Source organism: Vigna unguiculata, chromosome 3, assembly GCF_037176805.1.
Source record: "Vigna unguiculata cultivar grain cowpea cultivar isolate G323 ecotype 2 chromosome 3, ASM3717680v1, whole genome shotgun sequence".
Lineage (NCBI taxonomy): Eukaryota > Viridiplantae > Streptophyta > Magnoliopsida > Fabales > Fabaceae > Vigna > Vigna unguiculata.
Window position 1 is genome coordinate 44,087,330 of NC_140794.1, and position 23,899 is coordinate 44,111,228.

General features: G+C 30.0%; 2 protein-coding genes across 2 annotated transcripts; one reads left to right on the forward strand and one right to left on the reverse strand.

Moving 5' to 3' along the window:
* Positions 1-5,286: 5,286 nt before the first annotated feature.
* LOC114178984 (ASC1-like protein) lies at positions 5,287-13,342 on the reverse strand. The gene is made up of 7 exons (XM_028065157.2): positions 13,033-13,342; positions 12,685-12,914; positions 12,407-12,562; positions 11,859-12,044; positions 6,634-6,818; positions 6,071-6,137; positions 5,287-5,631 (listed from the first exon to the last, which is right to left on the reverse strand). The coding sequence occupies exons 1-6, from the start codon at positions 13,168-13,170 to the stop codon at positions 6,109-6,111; spliced, it is 924 nt and encodes a 307-aa protein (XP_027920958.1). The 5' UTR covers positions 13,171-13,342; the 3' UTR covers positions 5,287-5,631; positions 6,071-6,108.
* A 2,917-nt stretch (positions 13,343-16,259) lies between these two features.
* Positions 16,260-17,405, forward strand: LOC146887896 (uncharacterized). The gene has a single exon (XM_085671224.1). It carries the CDS (start codon positions 16,396-16,398, stop codon positions 17,182-17,184), a length of 789 nt encoding a protein of 262 aa, XP_085527350.1. The 5' UTR covers positions 16,260-16,395; the 3' UTR covers positions 17,185-17,405.
* Positions 17,406-23,899: the final 6,494 nt, after the last annotated feature.

A 23,899-nucleotide genomic window follows, 5' to 3' on the forward strand; every position in this document is an offset into this window, starting at 1 on the left:
TCCTTAAAAACAAGAGTCAAACCCAAAAATTGCAATAATAGAACTTGTTCTTAGAGAGATTGATAATAAATTATATTTTAGAGAGGAACAACAAGCATAATATAAAAGTTCGAATTGCTTGAAATATAGATTGTTCCTTCTCAAATTATAGTTGATTTATTGTCATTGGTTGTGAAAATATTTTTTTTAAAGGAAGGTTTGAGATTTTTAATTTGTCCAAGATAAAAAATCACATGATAAAAACACATAGAGTCAATTATCCATGCATTACTTAAAATAAGTTATGTACTTATTAAGTTCTTACTATTAAGATCATCACTACTTGTAATTTTAGCAAAAGCATTATGTATTTGTTATCTTCTTTGCCATTAGTAGTTACAACAATGTATTTCATTTTTTAATTCTTTGATGCCCAATTATGATCCTGTCTCTTAGGTATCCTGTGATTTCATAACATCCTTATTACAATGAGTACACTTATAGTTATCCTTTTCAAAACCTTTTGTTTTCTTTCTTGCTTCCTTATCATTATAGACATGGAATCATTGAATTATCTCTTTTTGAATTGGACAATGATATTTTGACTCCCACAATTTAACTTCTATTTTGTACTCCCTAACGTCCCTTAGTATTGGGCATTGATTCTATCAAAGGAAAAGATAGTTGTACATTGTACATTAATTAATGCTTCACACTAAGTCACATCAGGTAGTACAAAATGATAGTCAAATTGTGAGAGTCAAAATATGATTTTTCTTTTTGAATTATCACATAGAATTCTCTTAAGTTATTAAATTAGGTATCAGTCTCTCAAGGTCGGCTTAAAGGTAAAGCAAATAAAGTATTCACTTTTAAGCCTCCAGGCAAAGAAGGCCTCAAAATTTTTTTTCTTTTACTACTAATATTTTTCTATTAAATTAACTATAAAACTATGTTTAAGAAAAAAGACATCAATTTTTTTTGTACTAATATACCTCTATTAAATTAATTATAAAATTATATTTAAAAAAAGGCCTAAATTTTTTTATTATTAATATAGCTCTAAAAATTAATTATAAGTTTATGTTTGAGAATAAAATTTAATTAAATTATTATTAGTGTCTGTTAATTTTTATTGGTATTAAAAATGATAATTAATGAGTTAAAAGCTTTATTTAGTAAATTAAAATTTTATTTACCAAAAAGAGAATTATTAGTTATCTTTATTCTCTAATAATCAATTTAGGTTCTATTTTCTTCTATCTTTTTATCGCTAGGTGACTGTTTTTGCTTCTCCTTACTTTCTTTTCTTTTAAGAGTCCTTCTTTTAGAGTTTTAGTAAATTACATTCCTTAAATCTCATATTGTTCGTATATACCAATTTTTACATTCTCATTTCTAGTTAATATTTTTTTATCTTTCTATTTGTGCTGTATTGTTTTTATTCTATTTTGGATTTGTATTAAAATTAGAAATGTGTTTTTTTGTCCAATTTTATTTTTCGATTTATTAGTTTCGAGAGTTTTTTTGCATACATCTTGATGAGGAACTGAATTTTTTCTACAAAACTATTAATTAGATTATGAGTTACTTTTAGTTTTGGTAGATAATAGATTAATTGGAGCATAATTCAAAATTGAGTTTTCTGTAGAAAGAAAATTCAAGTTTAGGAAAAAAAAAAAGACTTACTATCGAGTTGCGAAGATAAGTTTCATGAAAAACGTATTAGATGCAAAAAAAAAAACAATATGATGAAAATATTGAGAATTAAATTTTAAAATCTCTTCAAGAATCATTTAGAATTGATTACCTTTTGCATATTTTTTGTATATTGTAGATAAAAAAATTATCACACTTTCAATTAGATTTGAACAATTTAAAATATATAAAGATATTTATATTTTTATATTTAGTGTTAAAAAATTAAAGTCACTGAATTGTACATTTTTTAAAAATCTTTGAAAGATAATAATTTGTTGGATACTTATCGATTTGATTTATTTTCAGAATTAAATTTCTTGAAAGTGTGCATACTCGACCCAATTGGACATGATGGACCCAAATAATCATAATTAAGTGGCTATTATGACTCCCCCTCGTCAATTAAGATCATGCATTAATGATATGCCTTAATTACAATAATTATAGGTAAGTGATTATTATCGTAATCAATTCTGCTTAATTACAATATTAACATGTAGGCCCTATTTATATTGGCATTGTTACGATACATCGGGCATCTTGAACAATACATAATATTACTTGCATACAATGATCCATAACTCTTACTGTCTTGAGCATTGGAGAGTTCTCTGCTGGTGGATCCCTCTCACTAGAATCATCACATGAGGCACTCGAAGATCCTAGGCTCGTCCCCCTCTTGAAGTGTCCACCTCAAGATCTGGGTAAGAACATAGAGAAATGATAGATTTGGAAAATGATAAACCAATTAACATCTTAATTATATAAGAAGATTATATTCTTTCTAAATGTTCTAAATGCTTATGGAATAATGTTAACAATTTCAGTGTCAAGTGCTTCAAGCGAAAGGAGTTTTCTCAAAGTTAAAAATAATAGAAAACTTATTTAAGATCAACTATGTCTCAAGAATGATTAAATGGATTAACCTTATTACCTATTAAAAATAAATAAATGAAATTAATAATGAAAATTAATAAATAATTTTGCATCAAAAGAACTCGAAAAATAAATTTTAAATAAAAGACTTCCCAAACTCTTGAGTCGCTTCTGCACTACACCCCTTTCCATACGATTTCTCCATGTATTTTAAATTTACAATATTTTTAATACTAATATCTTGTCTATGTGTAGTAAAAGAAAGGTTTAATTACTCGGATGATACCCACTTTGGTACATGTGTGTCAATCTGGTACCCGCTTTTAAAAAAGTGTCAATTGCATCCCAACTGTTGAAAAAGTGTTTCAATTAGGTCCCTTTCAGACGGAGTTGACTAATGTCGTTAACGACGTGTACCGTGTCAGTCTATGGTTTTTTTCTATTTTTAAAATTTTTTTAAAATTTTTTTAATTTTTTGAAAAATAAAATAAAATGCCATTTGTTAAGTCCTTGTGTGTGACACGTGACATTGTTAGTGCCACGTGGTATTGCAATGCCACATGTCAGTGTCACTATCAGATGTCATTGTGTTGATTTCGATTTAGTCGCCATATATATCTTTTTGTTTCAATTTAGTACCTACTGACGTGTATCTAATTCAATTTTGACCTAATTGTTTTTAATAATTAAAATCTATTTTTTTATAAAATGAAAAGTAATTAAGTATAAAATTTTTACAAAAATTAAGTATTTGATATTTATATTAAAATTTAGTGATAAAAGTCATTTTATTAAGTCATTTTAATAAAAAAATATTAGTATAACATTCATACAAATAGAAATTTTGGTTTAAAATTAGTAACAGACAATATTGTTCTATTTTGGAAAAAAATAATAATTAAAAAAACATAAGTACTTAATAAAAAAGTAATTAATAAAGTAATATGTTAAAAAGTCATTTTTAATAAAAAATATTAGTAAAACATTTATACAAATAATAAATTTGGTTTGAAATTGAGAGAAACAATATAAATATTAGTACTTAATTTTGTAAAAATATTTATACTTAATTAGTTTTAATCTTATAAAAAATGGATTACAAAAATATTTTAATTATTAAAAAATTGGGACAAAATTGAATCAGATACCCATAAGTACTAAATTGAAACAAAAAAACATATATGGGAACTAAATCGAAATCAACACAAGGCATCTAATAGTGACACTAACACGTGACACTGACAATGTCATATGTCACACATAGAAACTTGACACGTGACATTTTTAAATATTTTTTTCAAAAAATTAAAAAAAAATCAAAAAAATCACAAACTAACATGTGGCACGTCGTTAGTCAACTCTGTCTAAAAGATACCTAATTGAAGCACTTTTTGTACCAAAATGGGTAACATCTGAGTAATTAAACTTGAAAGAAAACAAAAAAAGAATAGATGCACACTTCCAACTATTTTACTTCTTTGTGCCTTTGATCTTTGCTTTTAATATATTAATAAAGAAGAGAAAGAATTACAACAATTAAGGACACATTTTACTAGATAAATTATTATTTTTTTATTATAAAATAAAATTAAAGGTTTGAGAATGAAACTAATCTATTTCATTACTCTTTCACTTTTTTTCTCTATATATATTATATTGATGGTGGTAACATTTATTATATTTGTGATTAAATTTTCATATATAAAATTAATATGATTATGATTGAACTTGTTGCATTATTCTTTCGAAATGATTTTGTTGGTTCTTTTCTAAGTTTTAGTGAAAGAACAAACAACCCATATCGAGCTTCTTAAAAGAACTTGTATAGGCCTTTTTATTCTTGTGTATGCAACACTTTTGAACACATTATACGATGGAGAACCAAGAAAATCATCCCATCGTGGAACGAACACATTATACGATGGAGAACCAAGAAAATCACCCCATCGTTGAACAAACACATTATACGATGCAACCTGGTTATCACGACCAAGTGGAAAGACAGCTTCGAATGACATGTACCCACCTTGATGTCGTCATGAGAATAGTCGTAAAATATATTAAGAAGATATTTAAAAACAGTAAAAAAAAATCAATAAAAAATCTGAACTCAGATCGTTAGTGCCAAGTCCATGCTCTCTTCTCTCAACAATTTGGTCTTCATTGTCATGTACTGTTTCTTCCGCACAACAAGGCCAAAACTTTCTTCTAGCTTCAGGATTTTATCTCTCATTATCATCTTTGTTCACTGGTCATTTTATCAGAAGTTGAAAAGTAAATTTTAATCTAATTCAATTTTACAAAATTAACTTTTATAATAAAATTTGCATCATTTGTATTTGTATAATGAAAATCATTTTTATATTTTTTAATTGATACGAAATCGGATGATGAGATCTACAGTCCAAAATGAAAGAAAACATAGAACATTTGAAGCACCTGTGATGTTTACCCATATTAGGCTTCGTGAATGAGTTTGTAGATAGACTTGGCACTAACTCTAGAGTTTTTAAGCCCCTGACGCAATATTTTATTCATAACTTAAACTCAATCTTTTGGCTCATTTCCCCTTTCCCTGGCAGTCATAAATGAGAAAAAGCATCTAAACAGTATTATCAGAATAAAGTGGGAAAATAATTTATGACAGGCTTTTACTTTTTATTTAATTGTGAATTAAAGCTGAATTCCGTGAATCAACATAACCCAGAACAAGTTCAGAACCACAGCAACTAACACCAATAATTTTCTTCTCCAATAAATGAAAAGCAAGAGGATAACATCTGTGCAGAAAACATTAATGGACACAATACTTGTAATTTGAACGAGGGACAAATAATCATGAAAGTCAAAATGTCTTAACCAAATGTCAGGCAGTACGACCTAAACTTCAGGATGCGCAGTGTAGACCAAGAGTTTAGAAGAATAAAAATTCCCTCCATGTGTTACCCTTTTTATACCAGGTCCGAAGTCTGTACTCCAATCCGTATAGATACAATCCTCTCAAATTTGAATAAGAGTTGAAAATATTAGCGTTGTGGCCAAAGGCACAGAAAACGGTTGAGGCTAATCACACATCTGCAAGAAATAAAACCAAACACCATCTCACTTAATTTAAGGAAAGTAAGTCGTAGCAACCCTTAAAAGATACAGCACTAGTCTTACATTTTTTTATTGCTCTGTATCTCACCTAACAAAGACGAAATTTAAATTCTCTCTTTTTCCACATGAGACAATGCCAGCAAAATATATAATTAAAGAGTTCATAATATGCAATGAGACCGGCAAAGGCTTTAATCATATTTTCCGTGTAGTTTCCTTCTAAGCTTTTGTTACATTGAACTAGAAGAACAAAAAACTTAGAAGTTGATCCTAGTTTACAATATAATTACGGACAAACGCAACCAACTCTTTCTAATAAAATAAAGTATGGACAGTTTAACATAATCAATATATTTACCACAAAAGATGCATTCATATGTAATGTTGTAAAACAATCGTCATTTCAAAAATTCACCTTTGTCCAAAGATTACATTATGCTTTTGCTTCCCTACTCAATCTTCATGTTCGTCTTCATCTGAATCTGCAGAAACAAAATGTGCAGCAGTTTGCAGATAAACAATTAAGGAAATTTCCTGTTAACCAATACACAAATAATAAAAAATGACAGACTAAAGCCAATACCAGAAAGTAAATCAACTTCTAATTAATTGAACAAAAGACATTCAATTTTTATTCTATAGATCAGATCACAAAGATGTGAAGTCATATTCTTTTTGTCAACTTTAGTTTTGGTAAGCCTCTTTTTTCAGTTATTAATAACTTCAGTGTCCACGTGGAATTAGAAGAAAAAACTATAAACTAAGCAAAAGTCAACTAAATAACATTTCTAATCTAGATTCCAGATTCTGTTCATAATAACTCAAAGCTAGAACTTACGTCTACAATCATAATATATTTCTATAGTTGTTTTTCTCTTCTAGTTAAATGCAAACACTAGGCATGGGGAACAAATTTTTCACAAGGTTGCTCAGTTAATAAAAAGTTTACATTTTGCACACAACACAATTTCAACTTACCAGATCGAACATCTTCACTAACTTTCCCTTTTGCTTGGATTTGTTTAACAAGCATCCGAAATATCAGCACCCACCAATAAATATGCATAACAAGCAAGCAGTACAGAAGACTATTGAACAGATAATAATATATTGGACCATCCACTCGGTGCTTTTCCTTATCCAACGTGAGCAGAACTTCATAACTGAAAAGGGGAAAAAAGCAAATGATCAGAGGATCGGAATGACATAAATAAAAGACAATTGTGTATTACTCCTCAAACTGAATTGTTAAAATTCTTATGAAGACTAACAAATTTCTTTTATAGTGTTTACAAGAGAGATTTACTTCGAAACTTGCCCCAGCAGACAAATTTTATTAACAAGACACCTAAAAACTTAACAATGAAAAAGCTAAACGTTTTTGGATAAATTCAATGTAAAACCCATTAGAACACTGAAAACTAATGACCTGAATATCAAATAAGTAAAAATGAAATGGATGGTATAAAACAGAAGAGCATGAAAAACATTTTCAGAATAAGGATCGTTAAAAATCTATATATTCCTAACGCTATATCTTTTTGCCAATAAAAACACCTACACTATATAGAAACTGAAGTCATTTATATTGAAATTTGAAAATGTTAAAGGGACTCTTGAGCTGGGAGGAGTTAAAAACAACAGTGTAGTGATACGGAGGTAAATCTAATGCAGCAAGATAATACATTTTGTTTCTCTAATTTACTATTATAGCACTGACATTACCCAATCAGATTTTGCCACATTCTTAAACAGTCCAAATGACAACAATACTTTTCCAAAATGTTATAGAACAGGACCAGGGTAAGATTAAAAAGAAAGAGAGAATGTAACAAAGGAAGAATGTGTATTTTCACTGGTAATTGCCAGAAAATACACCCAGGTAATTCCAGGAACCTGATGCTCCTCCCCACCAACTCATTGTCTAAAATCTTTCCTGATTCACTCTTTACACCTTTGACCTTTACAAAGTTATGCTCAAATCAGAAGTTAACTTCTTTCTCACTTGCTAACCCTCAAAATAGGGTGAATTTTACTGTTGCTGGAAACTCTAATCTGTAAACAAATGCCCCCACCTACTTAAAACCTTTAAAGTCCACAAAACTTCAGGCTCAACTTTTCATTGGGTCTTTTAGCCAACAATCTCATCATATGGTTGTAACGTCAAAACTCCCCAGTCACCTTCCCAGAAACCACATCTTCTGTGACAGTTGGCATTGTGTCTCATCTCATCTGCTATTATGTTCTTAGAAAACCCTCAAACGGCTCTTGCAGTAGGATATCTTTGTTGAGTCAGCTTATCTACTTTCTCAATCTTGGAAAGGATTTTTGTTCCTTTCAACAATAGAGGGTCCTTCCATACAATACTCCGAAAAGCGACATTGGTGGAGGCATTATAATTGTTATTGAACCAAAACACAGACCAAGCTAGATGCAGCTACCATTGTCATGGTTTTATACCTGTCGATGAGCTCAAATATATTGACTGAGCACTTTAGTTGGCATATCCATTTGTGGATGGCAAGTAACTCATCTGAAGTAGGGTTTCTGCTTTACTAGTTTGTTCCAAAACCAACTCATAAAAAGTTTATCTTTGTCAATCCAATGATTGACAGAAAATCATGCAAATGAACTCTCTGAAATGAACAGTTTTGCAATATCCTTAGCTGAAAAAGGTGTGCAAGTGTAAATAAATCAACAAATTTACCTAGCCTATCCACCACAATAAAACAGTATCCTTGACCCTGGGTAAGGCCCCCACAAAATCCTTAGAAATGTCAACCCAAACCTTTGTTGGAATAGGTAGGGGTTGCAACAGTCTTGCATAGGTGATGATGTGCTCAATTTATTTTGTTGGCAAACTACACATGATGCTACATAAATTCTTATATCTGACCTTGTGCCTTCCCTAAACATAGACCCTGCCACTCTTTATATATAAGTTCTAAAAATTCTGAGATGCAACCCCCTCCTCATCCACTGCAGCTCATCTTCCGAATAAAGTATTCCACCCCCGGGCTAATGAAAGGGAAGCAAAAGATGCACAATGAGGAGTATCTGCAACTGAATTATACTTACCCAATCTATATTGTATATCAAAATCATAACCAACTAATCAACTTAGTGGCCTTTATAATTTTAGCCTTGGTCATTACTATATATTCAGTAAGAAACTTCAAACTTCTCTGATCTATTCTGATATAAAATGCCCACCCAAAGGATAGTGTGTTTACTTCACAGCCAACACAACAACCATCAATTCCCCCTCAAACTGATTTATGTTGCTTTTTTCAAGATAAGATTTGGTTCCATAATGCTAATAGTCTGATGTAACAAAATTGCAGCCAATCTAACCGCTCCCCCTCCCCCCCTGCAGAGTTAGTTCCCATAAAAAATTGTTACTATAAATCCAGAACTTCCAATAAAGGAAAAGTAGTTATAACAGCCTTAAATTTCCCAAAGGCTAGTTACGCCTCTCAATCCCAGTGGCAATGTCTTTTTACAGAAAGAAGTAAACGTTAGTAGCCCCTTACCATACTCATTGATGTATTTCTTGTAATATAAGATCAAGAAATCACCTTAACTCCTTAAAAAAGGCGACAATCATGCTGCCTCTAATTCATTAGGAACAGTTGTCACACCTTATATGTGATAATGTGACCGAGGGACTACAAGCTACTTATCCAGAGATGCACTTCTTTTGATTAACCTTTAAATGAAGTTGCATTTCTATCGGCAAGAGCAACTTTAAGTGCTTCACATGTTCATCCATTGTATTAATATATGTAGGGATATCATCAAAGAATAAAAGGGCATATTTTCTCAAAACAACACATTGATCAAGAGACGATGTTTGCTCCCCCTAAACCAAATATGAAGTTTTACTGAATAACAATATCCTACATCTCAAGCTTGACCCATCAGCACATCCTCATGTACCTTATTTTAAAACAATCACCCTACACCTCAAAATAAGAAAGGGTATCTATCGCCCATAAATTTAGCTGTAACCAATAAAATTGAGAAAGTTAAGTAGCCCACAATTAACTAATACTGCCACCTTGGTTTTTGTCCCCTTCTTCACTCTCCTTTTATATTAGAATTGAGGTTCTAAATTGCATACCATAACACCTGTTGCGGCAGCAACATTGCTGTTGGAGAGCTACCCGCAACCTTGCATTGCAATGTGGATTAAAATTACATTATCACAGTGCATCCACAATAGAGCTGCAATAGGGCTACTAGCAGAACTATTTGCCCTTCCCCCAAGATTGATTCCAAATGTTATTACATCTGGTCATCCTATGTGAAAGCTAAGTTTTCAATTGATCTTCTATGTCTGTATCTTTCATCCTGGTTTTTGTCCCCTTCTTCACCCTCCTTTTATATTAGAATTGAGGTTCTAATTCCATACCACAACACCTGTTGCGGTAGCAACATTGCTATTGGAGAGCTACCTGCAACTGCAACAGCTTGCATTGCGATGTGGATTTAAATTACAGTATCACAGTGCATCCACAATAGAGCTGCAATAGGGTACAAGCATAATTATTTGCCCTTCCCCCAAGATTGATTCCAAATGTTATTACATCTGGCCATCCTATCTTACTCCCTCAGTGGTGTGCGCTTATTCATCAACTACGAAAGACTCTTCCTCTGACAAAATTTTTATTCTTCTTGATCTTCTCCCTTTCCATTTGAAATTCACATCAAATGCTTACTTATATAGCCCTTTCTCTCTCTTGTTAGCCTATGAATTTAGGTGATGGCCATTGCCTGTTCATGTTTCAAGGTTAGAAGAGATTCAAAAGGATCAGCCATAAAGACTGGTGAGAACTTTTCCAACAAGACAGTCTTAAACTCTTCCCAAGATTGATTTGTTCCCAAGTTTGCTACTGTTGCAACCATGACAGCACATCTCCTTCAAGAAAAACCATCACTGCCCCCACGTTTTCTTCGTCACTAGTTCCCCTTAATAAAAAATACTTTTGCAGTCCATCCCAAAGCATCCCTTCGAAGATTTCCTAGACTTTTCCCCTTTTCCAAATTCGAATTGCTCATTCCATTTGGACTCCACTCCATCTTCTATCCCCATCTCGGCCCTGGGGTCTCATGTACTTAAACCTTTTTCAGACATCACAGACACCAACCTCTCCAGTGTCTAATGCACATAATTCATGTATGAATCTTGCTTCAGATATTGCAACCAACCATTATAGGAACTGACTCCAGCTCATTGCCACTTTCTCCAAAGCCTTCACCCAGGACTCCTTCCATGTACTCCCCATAAATATGCTTCTACTCCCCACACACAACTCCTGGATTCAAAGGACAGATACCAATTTGAAATCACAGAAAAGAACACCCATATAATTCAAGGAACTTGGAGCCTCCATTCAACGTCTAAAACTTTCCTTGGCCATCTCTTTAGACCTTTGGCCTTTACATATCCTGACTACAGCCGACCAAGTCAGCAACTAACTCCTGCTAACCTAACTCTTGTCTAGTTAGAGTTACCTAACAGGTCCTTTTTTTTCTCCGTCTCTTATAAACCTGAGCAGAAGAGCATGTTCTACAAGAGATTGAGGTCAGAGACTCTAGACAATCTAACCATTAACTAAGAAAATGGCTTCATCCCTAAAATAGTACTTAAAATTGTTTTCTTTACACTCATGGTTGATCCTGCAATTGAATACAGGTCTAGCCTAGGTAATTTTGTATTACAGGATAACATGCATGCTTTGACATGGATGGGTACTGCAACTGCTCCACAAATGTATCAGTCAATGAATCATTGTCTACATATTCAAAACAACTCAAGCATATAAGCACTAAATTTGTAACAAAGAAACTCGTATGGAGGAATAGTTAACAGTTAATCTGTAATCCACAAAATCAAAGTGACAAACGAAGGAATGAAAATTAAAAAACAAAAAACAAGTACTTTTGTTTTGTTAAGAATGCATGGAGAGAAATGTATATTTTATATAAGATGAAAACTTTTTGAATTTGAAGAGCAACAGGGGGCCATCATCCTTTAGAGTGTATTTCATTAATTCTTTTTTACTCTTAATAAATATAGGTAGGGACATCAGTTTTTTATTCACCTAGATTTTAGGAACACACATAAGAGGCAGGTGAGGACCACAATATATAACAGAGAGAAGAGAAACAGTGTAAATTGGAAACAAAATAATATGAACCTTGTACTCCAGAGAATCCAGAATGGGTAGTAAATGAGGCGCAATATGATCCAGGATAAAACAAATAGAATAAAAGCAAAGCTAGCCACAGTTTCAGCACCACTGTATTTGGACATTTTCCCTATCTCCAGAAACACATCGCTAGCATCATGAATTGCTAACACAACCGATCCAACACGAGCAAACCTGAATATGTTCAGGAAACATAGAACAGAATCACAATCAAATTTCCAAGGGAAAAATACACTAAAATTAAATAGAACAAGTGTGGGAACTAGCTCCATAATTCTCTCTCTGTCTTGTGTGTGTATGTGAGCTAATGAAAAGGTAGTATAAAATTTTGAAATATTATTTTACCGTTTGTTTTCCCTAAAGACCAGTAAGTCAACAAAATTGATTAGTCAAAGTAAATGTATGAAACAGATGAAAAAATTACATCTTATGATAAGGTGCTTGAATTGAAGTCAATTCAGAGAACTCAAATAAGAAAAAACGAACAAAGACTATTAAATTGGAGGTGAAAAAAAAAACCTTGAATGAAAAGATACCTAAAAATGTAAGACAGCACAATGAGAATTACAGTAGCAACGTGATGACTCATGGAGACCCCAAAGTCGGAGCGCCTGGTTTCCCAAAATATTAAAGCAAAAATGGAGTATGAGTAAAACCCAGCAGCATACATATACACCGCCTTCAATTTCAACCTGAAATGGTAAGAGTTAGAAACAAATAAAGGAAAGAAAAAACACCATTCAACATTGGACATTCAACATTGGAGTAAGTAGAGATGATATGCAGAAATAAACAAACAAGCTAACAATCTTACTTGGTCTTTTGATCTGGCCAGACCTGAGACCCTGGCCCCACCCAAAAGTTTCTCGTGTTGGTAAACCAGGGTTCGTCATACGTAACATAGAGAGCCAGAACCTCAGCAGAAAGATAATAAACACATTTCCAAGCTGATTCCTTGAATTTCCTAATCTTTTTTCTTCTCTCATCTGTGTGCAAGTCGAGATTCTCATTCCCCTTTCCGAAAATCAATCGTCTGGCCAGTTTCTGCGCGCGTATGCGATGAAGAATCAAGCAGAGTGCAGAGAAGGTCAAAGCTGAAATTGATTACAACGGAAACGCGTTGAATAATTGGAAGTCAATGCGGAGAGAAAAAGGTTCGAACCTGGAAGAAGAATCGGTCGAGAAAGAAGCGTATGGATGGGAAGAAAAGAGCGAAAAGGGGGAGAAAGTAGAAATCGCGATATGCAGGGTAAGATTCATGGTGCCAGTCCACGTTTTGGAAGAAAGAACTCATCGTCATCGATGACCCTCAATGCTTCTTCGTTGATCCAATCGGAAACTAAACACCTCCTAATTTTTTTGTTTATTATAGAATCATCAAATAATTCAACACCATCATATAATATATAATACTATTCCCAGTTTCCAAAATAAGTCAATTTTCTATCTTTTTCAACTTCAAATTTTGTTTTGCTTTTCACTATTATATTATCATACTCATTAACAAAACAATAATATCACTACATATTTTCCTTAACTAAATCACAACAACAATCTGTTGCTATTTCAACAAAATAAAATCATTAATTTACACATTAATTTTTATTATAATAATAAAAACTATTCTCTTCCACATGTTTTCCATTAGAGTCTGACCCCAATGGTCCTTTCTGCTAACTCCTCCTCTCTCTCAAATTCTTTGTTCTTGAAAGGGACATAACCAAACTCCCAAGACACTTTGCACTTATTTTTCTGGTTCAGTAATTTTTGGAACCAATGTTTTCTTTTTTTTTCAATTTATTCACAGCAAAATTTTAGAGACAGGGTTATTTTTCAATCCAGGAAATTTTGTTTCCAAATAGCATTTGCAAAAGCTAATTTTTAGATCACTCCAATAGGCCAAACCAAACAATGGTTTAAAGTAATAATGTATTAAAATAATGGTAAAATAATATATTAAGAGAACCACTTCTTACAATAAAATAACTATTTTCAAATTGTTTGAATTAATTTTGTAGATCTTTATTTTGCAACTCATAGTTGACTAATATAAAAAAACCATTAACTATAATTGACTCTGATTTTTTTTAATTTGATTTTAGAGATTATTTACGTGTTGAAATCATTAAAGGATATTTTTAGTGTGGTAGGTGATAGCAGAGAGTATATACTCTATTTTCTTTTTCTTGTTATGTGATATGACTTCAAAACAATCGGAAATTTAAAAAAAATTAATATATTTTAAAATATTGAAATAAATGTTTAACAGTGTACGATGAAAAAAGAAATTGTGTAATCTCATTTAAAGTATTTAGTTGTGATTTTATATATTTAATATATACATCAATGTATAACAATAATGAAGTTAACGTAATAAAAGTAAACAGAGATACCAAAGATTGTTAAAATATATAATATGAAAAATATTTTATTAACTATTAACCACAGTTTTTTTTAATCACATTTTAACAACTTTGTTCAAGCGAAGAATATATATTTAATTCTCATATCACCGACAGTGAAGTCACTGTCAGTAACATGAAATTAGAAAAATATAACAAACATATAAACGTTAAATTAAGATAAATAAACTAATATAGTAGAATTACAAACACACTAGCAAAAATTAACACACACATCTTAGAGCCAAACAAGGGGTCAACATTCTTAAGTTTCATTGAAAACATAAAAAAAAAAAAATAGAAAAAGAAGTGTTATCTCTTCACTTTACCTTCTCTCAAACAAAGGTCATGCTGAATATTGATGAAAGAGCAACAAGTTTAGAAGAAAGAATATATGAAGCCAATGAAGAAGTGGAGGTAATAGTAATTTTTTTTACAATGTAACATTTTCTTACCTTTTTAAAAATACAAAAAGATTTTTATACCTATTGTTACATTACACCCTTCTTGTGTTACTATTGTTGATTTAATAAGCTTCCTATTTTTGTACATGTCATTTTAAAATGTTAATTCTTAGCTTTGATAGTTGTTAATGTGTTTGAATGTTTATATCACAGTTCTAAAAATTTCAAAATAAAATTTTGTAAAATTAAAAAATATATAATTATACAAAATAGACTAAGTTAAATTTGATACCCTATAAATGATTTTTTGAAAAGATGTGAAAATTTAAAGAATAATAAATAGATTATTAGTTATACATAAATCAAATAGATGAATTCAATTTATTTATTTTATTTTTATTTTCATAACATGTTATCAGAATAAAAATATATGATAGAAATTTCCCAATTTAATATACACAAATGACCTTCAATGTAAATATTTCATCCGCATATAACATTCATAATATATAATTTTGTAACTTTCTTACAAGGGTTTGGTTGGGTTTTATTTTTCAATATCTCAAAATCTTAAATAAGCAAAAAAAAAATTAAATTTTTAATATATTTGTTCATAACTTTTTTAATTATAATAGTTAATAATAGCTATTTTTTCTTAACTTTGAAAAAAGAAAAAACACCACCAATAATATTTATTAGAAGACTATAAAAATATTCATCAATATTATCTAACATTAATTATATGAATTACTTCTTTAAGTCTTTCATATATATATATATATATATATATATATATATATATATATATATATATATATATATATATATATATATATATATATATATATATATAATATTCTTTCGATGTTTTATTTTTATAAACATAAGGATTAATTTTAGTAAATTATGTCTAAAATAACTAAGAAAAATGAAAAATTACAAGTGTTCTAATATTGTATCAAGATATAGAAGTTAATGAGAAGTGCGTTTATACTTAAAATTAAGATTTAAATAGTAAAATTGTGAAATTTTATAATTTTACATAATATTCATTAGATCCACACAATTTTAATATTGTAGAATTGATAGGATCCTTGAATAAAACTGTAAATCGTAATTTCTTTTGTTATACCGCCTGATAACTATTTTAGGAGAATATATTCCGTTTAAAGAAAACCTAAATTTAATTAATTTAATACAATAAAAAAAATTATAATTATGTGTACTATTTAATTAAAAATAAATATAATTAAAATTCACTTTATTTTTATGTTTGATCTCATTAAAATTTAGTACAATTAAATATTTATTTTATTGATATTATAAGTTGTAACATTACTTAACATTTTGTTGAAATAAATTTCAATTAAAAAAAATTCAATTAAAACTAATAAATGATATTTTAATTAAAATAAATTTTAAATGTAATTAAAAGTGTTATGATTAAAAGTATAAGAAGTTTACTTTCAAAAGTTGATGAAATATGAACAGGAAAATTAAATTTTAATAATTTATCTTATTGTAAAGTATAAAATTTATTATTTATTTCACGATTACAATTTACTAAATAATTTATCTCTTTATTGTAAAATATAAAATATATTATTTATTTCACCATTTACAGTTTACCCTACAGTAGAAAACATTTACCAAGTTCACAATCAACCCCTACCTTTTCCTTTCGATCCTTTCCGTGTTTCCTCGTCCGAGCAAAAATTCATGGACGATTCACGTGACCACTCCCCCTCACTCGCTTCCGCCGAGTCCCCGCCGCACTTCAACTCCATCGTCATGGTGTCGCTGTCCGACTCCCAAGACTCCGTCCCCCAAGACGTTTTCCACACACCGCCGGAGGCTGCCACCGACGGCAACGACCCTTACACGGTTAATCACGCAGCCGATATTGACGCTGGGACGCAGGGGTCCGTCGATTTATGTGACGGGTTGGGGTTTGTTGATTTGGGTAAGGATTCGGAGTTAGGGTTTTCGGAAGTTCAGCTGACGCGGGAAATGGGCGTCGGTGAATGCTCGCACGGAGAACCAAGAGATGTTGTGGGCGAGATTCGTGATGGCCGGTTTGATGAATTTGCGGTTTCCGATAGGGAAGTGTCTCGTTCGGGGGAGCCACCGGCGAAAAAATCAAAACTTTCGGAGGTCGATCTGGGTGTGGATTCTTCAGAGGGTATGGGGCTGGTTTCTGAAGCAGAAAAAGCTTCAGACTGTTCTGCCAAGATTTTAGAAACCGTCGTTGGGAACGTTGGTTTGAGTGAATCAGAGAAAGTGGTGGAAAGTGAGTCAAGTGATGGTGCTGTGGAAGGTTCTGGAACTGGGAAGAAGAGTGATGTGAAACGTGTGAAAATGAATGTGGTTGAGGTGTTAAGATTTCTTACAGAGTTTAGTAAGGAAGAAGAACCAAATTTTGATAATATGAATTTGTTGGAAGTGGCCAAAGCTTGTGGAATGACTTTTCCTCGCCCAAGGTGGCGGCCGGAAGGCTTTGAGGGATGAGGAAAACTGTGAAAAAGTAATCTTTGATCTTCTGGTTATTTGAAAGTTTTTTCATTTGTGTCTTTTGCACTTCGATGCTTAGTGATGATAGAATTGTAGGGTTCTAATTTCTATCTGTTTTGGAATGTTCTCTGTTTGCCTTTTGTAATTCTGGTCCAAACCTTGGATCAGGATCACCAACCTCTTATCTACATGTATATGTTTTATGCTGTGCTTCGTTATATCTTTAGTTTAATTTCGTTTTCTTGGCTTTTTCAAACAGAAAAATGATAATATATTTTTTTAGAAATTATTATAAAAACTAGCAAATTTATTTTAGACAATAGTTGATAATTAGATCCTTTGTATGATTCTCACAGATATTATCCATACTTATGTTGAATTGTATATTTTAGAATACTAAATAATTGAAACTTTCCTTTCAATTTCTAGTTTTCGTTATGTATATCAGTAAAGAATTTTTATAGGTAATTCATGAAAAGTTTAGATGTTTTATCATAAAGTAGGTGATTTTTGGAGCTAAAAAGTTCAGAATACCAACAATTTCAGATACTTTTGCGATGTAATAGGTAAGTAAAAATGCATGACCCCAACGAGTATTCTTCGTTCATAATTTTTCCAGCTTTGTTTTCACATTTCTGCACCCAAGAAGGATGCAATATAAATGACTGTTCTAAACAAAACCAATCCAATGCAAAAATTTGAAAAACTAACTGTAATGGATCGGTTATTGGATCCAAAACTGAAAACTAGACAAAAATTTTATAGATAATACTTTTGGAAGTAATATTTTGCCAAATAAAATTTTATAGGTTTAATTAGTTGGATGGTAATCACTTTTGTTCAGATGTGTCAGTTTGGTATCTGTTTTAAAAAACATATCAATCAAGTTTCAACTTTTGAAAAAAGTGTCTCAATTAGGTTTATTGCTTACAAAAATTGTTAACGTAATTTTATTCATGATTTTTACCACTAAATTTTAATATAAATATCAATACTTAATTTTGTAAGTCATTTTAAATATTAATATCGTTGAGACATATTTTCAAAAATTGAAATTAATTGACACATTTTTAAAGGTGGGTACTAAAATGACACGTCCGAATAGACGTGGATATCTTCTGACTAATTAAACCAATTTTATATTGGACAATGATACTTTAATCTACTTTTTTTAACCTACCACTTCAATCACCATTAGATCATCACATCATTAAAAAAATAGATGATTTAATGGTGATTAAAGTACTGGGTTAAAAATAGGTAAAAAAATATGGGTTAAAATATCATTTTCCATTATATTACTCCATACCTAACGTGCAAAGTCTCCCTGTTCTACCACAAAATCAAGCTTAATTTCTTCTCTTGAATTTGGATATAAAATGCAGGAACGATATGATTGATATTTTATAAATTATATTTAGAATTTAGATATACATTTTGATGTATTTATTTAAACGTGTGTTTAGTGTATACGATATATTTATATGCACTTCCGTATTAAAAAATTAATGAAAAAAATATAATCCAATCCAAATCAATTTAAATTAGATTGGATTTACAATTTAACTCACATTCATCATATAAAATTATAAGAAAACACAAAAAGTAATTATACTAATTTATTAGGAAAAGTACCATGAGCAATTTAGGACCATCTAAGCATACACTTCCAAAGGATCAAGTCTTGAGCTCCTGCAAATTCTATCATAAAAAAATATTTAGTATTAGATGAAAGGATGTTATTGGAGGTAAGAGCAAAGGTAGAGTTTATGGAATTGTAGACTTGGATGTCAACATTCGGCACAAAGTTTCTCACTTAGTACTCTTTATTAGATGTTACTACTTACTATGGTGTTGAGAATGAACTACTTCGTCAAGAGGTCAAGGAAGCAAAAAAACATACTCATGAGGCTAATCAAAAGTGTGATGTCACAATTCAAAAGTACACATAAGTGGAGGAAACATTAAAATTGATGCAACAACAAATGACCATGATGATGAAGCGAAATCTTCGTCATACTTCAACAGATACGAGTCAAATCCACCCTGACTATGTTGACGCTAATGACTAATCACTTTCTTGAAGTTTACCTTCAATGTAATATAAATTATTTCTTATTTAGATAATTTTGTTAACAATTTTGATACTATATTTACATTCTATCTATTGTACTTATTCTAATTATTTTTATTGTTTTTACAACTATTTCACCTTATCGAGAAAGAACTACAATATTGTTTTGTCATAGAGGATTCTTTTGTTTTGCAATGAAGAATCCACTTGTTTTGGTTACTTAATGTAAATGAAATGTTATGTTGTTCTAATGTGCATATCTACTATTTTTGTTATATAGGGACATTGCACCTTTATTCCAATTTTAATCAGACAAAACTTAAATTATATTAGTAGTTTATTGATCTTTGAAAATGTGATTATGTAGTTGGATATAAATTTTAATTGGTATGAGTTGGTCTAGATTTTGAAATTGAATATATATATATATATATATATATATATATATATATATATATATATATATATATATATTTGTTGAATTAGGTTTGTTCAATTTTAGTTTCGATAGTAAATAAATAATAAAGCATTTCAATATTTTTTTTCCCTAACAAGCGTTAACCCAATCGACACAGCATGATAAATCTATTTAAATTTTAATTGCAAGCAAGGGCTAAGGCTGCATTACATATCATATAACAAAAAAATATATTCTAGTTAAAGTGATGGCTTCGATATGCTACCATAAATCATATATTAAAAAATAAATTATTAATTGTGTAGCGAGGGTTTATCTCACGCTACGTTATAAGAAAATGTCTCATTAACAATAAATTTCAGTGATAAAAAGTTGTTCGTCACTATAGAGACCAATTTAGATATCAATTTACAAAATAAAAAATGATTAGTTACTAAAATAGTCAATATTATGAATAAAAAAATATAATTGGTCTCTAAATTGGTTTCTAAAATTTAGCTACTAAGGTTTTAACTATAAAAGAAAATTGGTCACTCAAAATGAGCTACTAAGGTATTTGCTATCAAAGGAATTGGTTTCTAAATTAGTCTCTAATTAATTATTAACTAATTTAACGATCAATTATAATTTTTTATTTTATAAATTGGTATCTAAATTGGTCACTATAGTAACTAATAAATTTTGGTCAATAAATTTTTTTGTTAATGAGATATTTTCTTGTAGTGCTAGTAAAAATATTATTTTAAAAAGTAAAATATGTGTAAGGGCTAAACCTACGCAGGGGATCGTAGTATTATTATAAATAATATATGTAGTGAGGGCTAAACACTCCTAAGAAATAACAAATTTTTAAAAAATAAAATTTAAATGATGACTTAACCCACATAATAAAATAATTCTTTAAAAAAAATAAAACTTTAGAGGATTTTGTCTTTACTATTACTAATATTTTTTTAAAAATAAAACTTTAGCGAGGGCTTAAGCCTCACTACTACTAATATTTTTCTACAAATAAAAATGTGGATGCTGGAGAATGAAGAAAGGGTCTTACCGTCGCTTTTTGTGAGATGATTGTGTCAACCCTCACTCCACTAAACTAGCCACCATGGTATAAGGATGGACTCATTTTCCACACTAACCGAATACATAAAGACGCATAAAAGTCAATTTTCCACCTTTTGAGAGCATTTTGTTGCTACGTTTTTTTTTTTTGCTTTTCTTGTAATGGATATTCTGATGCAGATTTGGGAAGTTGTTCAAACACAGGAAAGAGTACTAATATTTGTTTTGACAGTAGGTGGCACAACATTTAGTTGGATGTCTTGACTTCAAAAAAGCGTCACACTTTCAACCACAAAAGCATAGTACATGGCTATTTCAGAATCATGTAAGCAAATTATTTAGTTGAAAAGTTTTCTCGAGGAGTTGGGCAAGAAGTAGTGTGACAGTGCTCTCTACTCTGATAGTCAGAGTTCCATTCATCTTGCTAAAAATCTTGTGTTCCATGCATAGACAAAGTACATCCAATTGAGATGCCACTTCATTAGAGGATTAATCAGTATTGGTACTTTGTTCTTAGAGAAGATCCATGGGTTAGAGAATATCCCTGGGTCAAACAATCCTTACCAAGGTGGTTACTAGATATCTCCAAGATATTATGATATAATAATTGATTACATAATATCTTTAAGATACAATACTTGATTATTTGTGTTTAATATATTTGTTTACTTATGGCCTAAGAAGCCTATAAATACATGCTATCATAGTAAGTATGAGGATTTGATAATTACTTTACTCTCATATATTCACTTAGCATTTTTTATTGACTTGAGCGTCAAAGAGTGTTTGTAGGTGGACCTCCCCTAGTGACAATTTAAAGTCCGATTACACGTTAGCCATCAAGTTAGTCCACCTTAGAAACTACTCAGCCAAATCCAATAAGAACAATATTCATATAAACAAACCATTAATATAATACTAAAATTAGAAAATATTCGATAAAAAATTGAATTCTATAATATTTATAAAATATATATTTATATGAAATAAAAATTTATAATATATAAAACAATACTAAAAATAAATATATAAAACGAATGAATTAAAACAATAAAACCTCATTCTGGTTATCAAGAAAATCAACTCGACAATAGACTTATAGTATCTTGAAGTCTCAAGTCTCTTTTTCGTTATCAAGTCTCAACTTTTTCACAAACTTGCAGAGTTGTTTATTTTAAGATTAATCATTAATAAATAATTAAAAAAAATTATTGCTCTTCTCAACTAGATAGTAAGATTTTTTTTCCTAAACTTTAATTATCTTTCTATAGAAAACATAACTTTGAATTATGTTCCAATTAATCTATTATCCACCAAAAGATTAAACTGTAATCTAATTAATAGTTTTGTAGAAAAATTCACTTCTTCGTCAAGATATATGCAAAAAAAACTCTTGAAACTTGAAAATCTAAAAGTACCTAGAAACAAAACTTGGCAAAAGAAATATGTTTATAATTCTAATACAAATCCAAAACAGAATAAAAATAACAACAACACAAATAGAAAGAAAAAACATACTAACAAAAAATGAGGATGAAAAAGTTAGTACACACGGACAACATGAGATTCAAGAGATTTAAGGAATGTAATATGTCCAAACCCTGAAAAAAGGACTCTTAGAAGAGAAGAAAGTTAGGAGAGACAAAAGAAGTCACATAGAGATAAAAGAAAAAAAATAGAATCCAACTTGATTATAGAGAACAAAGATAGCTAATCATTTTCTTTCTTGTAAACAAAATCATAATTTACTAAAAACATATTTTAACTCATTAATTATCATTTTACTATCAATAAAAATTAACATACACTAATAATAATTTAATTAAATTTTATTCCCAAACATAAACTTATAATTAATTTAATAGAGCTAGTAATAAAATATTTTTTAAGCCTTTTTTATCTTAAACATAATTTTATAATTATTTTAATAGAAGTATATTAATTAGTACTAAAAAAAATTTGAGGTCTTTTTTTTCTTAAACATAATTTTAAAATTAATTTAATAGAGAAATATTAGTAGTTAAAAAAAATTGAGGACTTCTTCTCCTTGAGGTCTAAAGCGAGTGTTTTACTTCTTTTATTTTTGAGCCGACTATGATTTCCATAGTGATCGTTTATTTATGTTTTTTTTTTCAGGTTAAAAAAAGACACAAGATGACATGAAAATAAATCTCAACCTTATAGTCATGGTATAAGAGTATATATTATATGAACACTAGAAAAATCATAGAACGAAAATCCTATGATTTTGCAGTATGAAATGCAAAAATGACTGGTGCCACAAGCTTTAAGAGGGTAACATCTTCTTGTACAATACAAAGTGGAGTTGTCAAAAAATGTTACCAAATTGGTAAAACCAACATCCTTAAGTGTTTACTGGCATATAACTCATGGGGTAAAGACCTTTTGAGGGTAAATGTTTTGAGTATGATAAAAAAAATGCAAACAATTGTTAAATGTCTTGTTTTTCTCTATGTATTATACTTTAAAAGTATAATTACATGTTTTATTATCACTAATAATAAAAAGTAATTGTTGCCTTTTAAGAAAGAAACGATGTTACAAGTGAGTGACACAAAGTAAGGTAAGAGGTTGAATATTTTAATAGAATTTTAAAATTATTTCTACAAAAAGAGTGTTGAAAAGTTGCATAAACCAACTTGACATCATTTATCTGGACTTCAATTAACAACTATATTAATTTAACCAAAATATTGCACTCTGGTTTAACCAAAGTGTTATCATCTTCGAATTTTTGTTTAGCATGGGTCTCTGTCATGTTCACTTCTCACACAACTCCCATTTGATATAATAGGCATACTGTCAGCTGAGACCCTTACCAAAAAAATTAAATTAAGTAACAAATTATTTCATCTTGTTTAATCAATCAAGTTTGGTCCACATTTAGAAATATATTTATTCTTATGTTATCAATGATGATAATGGATGTAACATATCTTATTTTAATAGTATATTATTACTGATATAAAACATCTCAAAATTAATTTTCAGAAAGGAGATAATTCAAAGTATATTAGAATAGTCATTTAAAAGACAAAACTATAACAAAACTATAATAATATAACCTTTATACATCTCCTATTATTATAACTAAAGCTTTGATGCAAAACTATACAACTCAAGGTCTTCTAACGTCT

Excerpts from the sequence above, each read along its gene's own strand:
- LOC146887896 (XM_085671224.1), top strand. The coding sequence starts at position 16,396 with ATGGACGATTCACGTGACCACTCCCCCTCACTCGCTTCCGCCGAGTCC.
- LOC114178984 (XM_028065157.2), bottom strand. The coding sequence starts at position 13,170 with ATGACGATGAGTTCTTTCTTCCAAAACGTGGACTGGCACCATGAATCT. Across the intron at positions 12,915-13,032 it reads TCGACCGATTCTTCTTCCAG|AAACTGGCCAGACGATTGAT; the intron begins GTTCGAACCTTT and ends ATACGCGCGCAG. Across the intron at positions 12,563-12,684 it reads TGGCCAGATCAAAAGACCAA|GTTGAAATTGAAGGCGGTGT; the intron begins GTAAGATTGTTA and ends TTACCATTTCAG.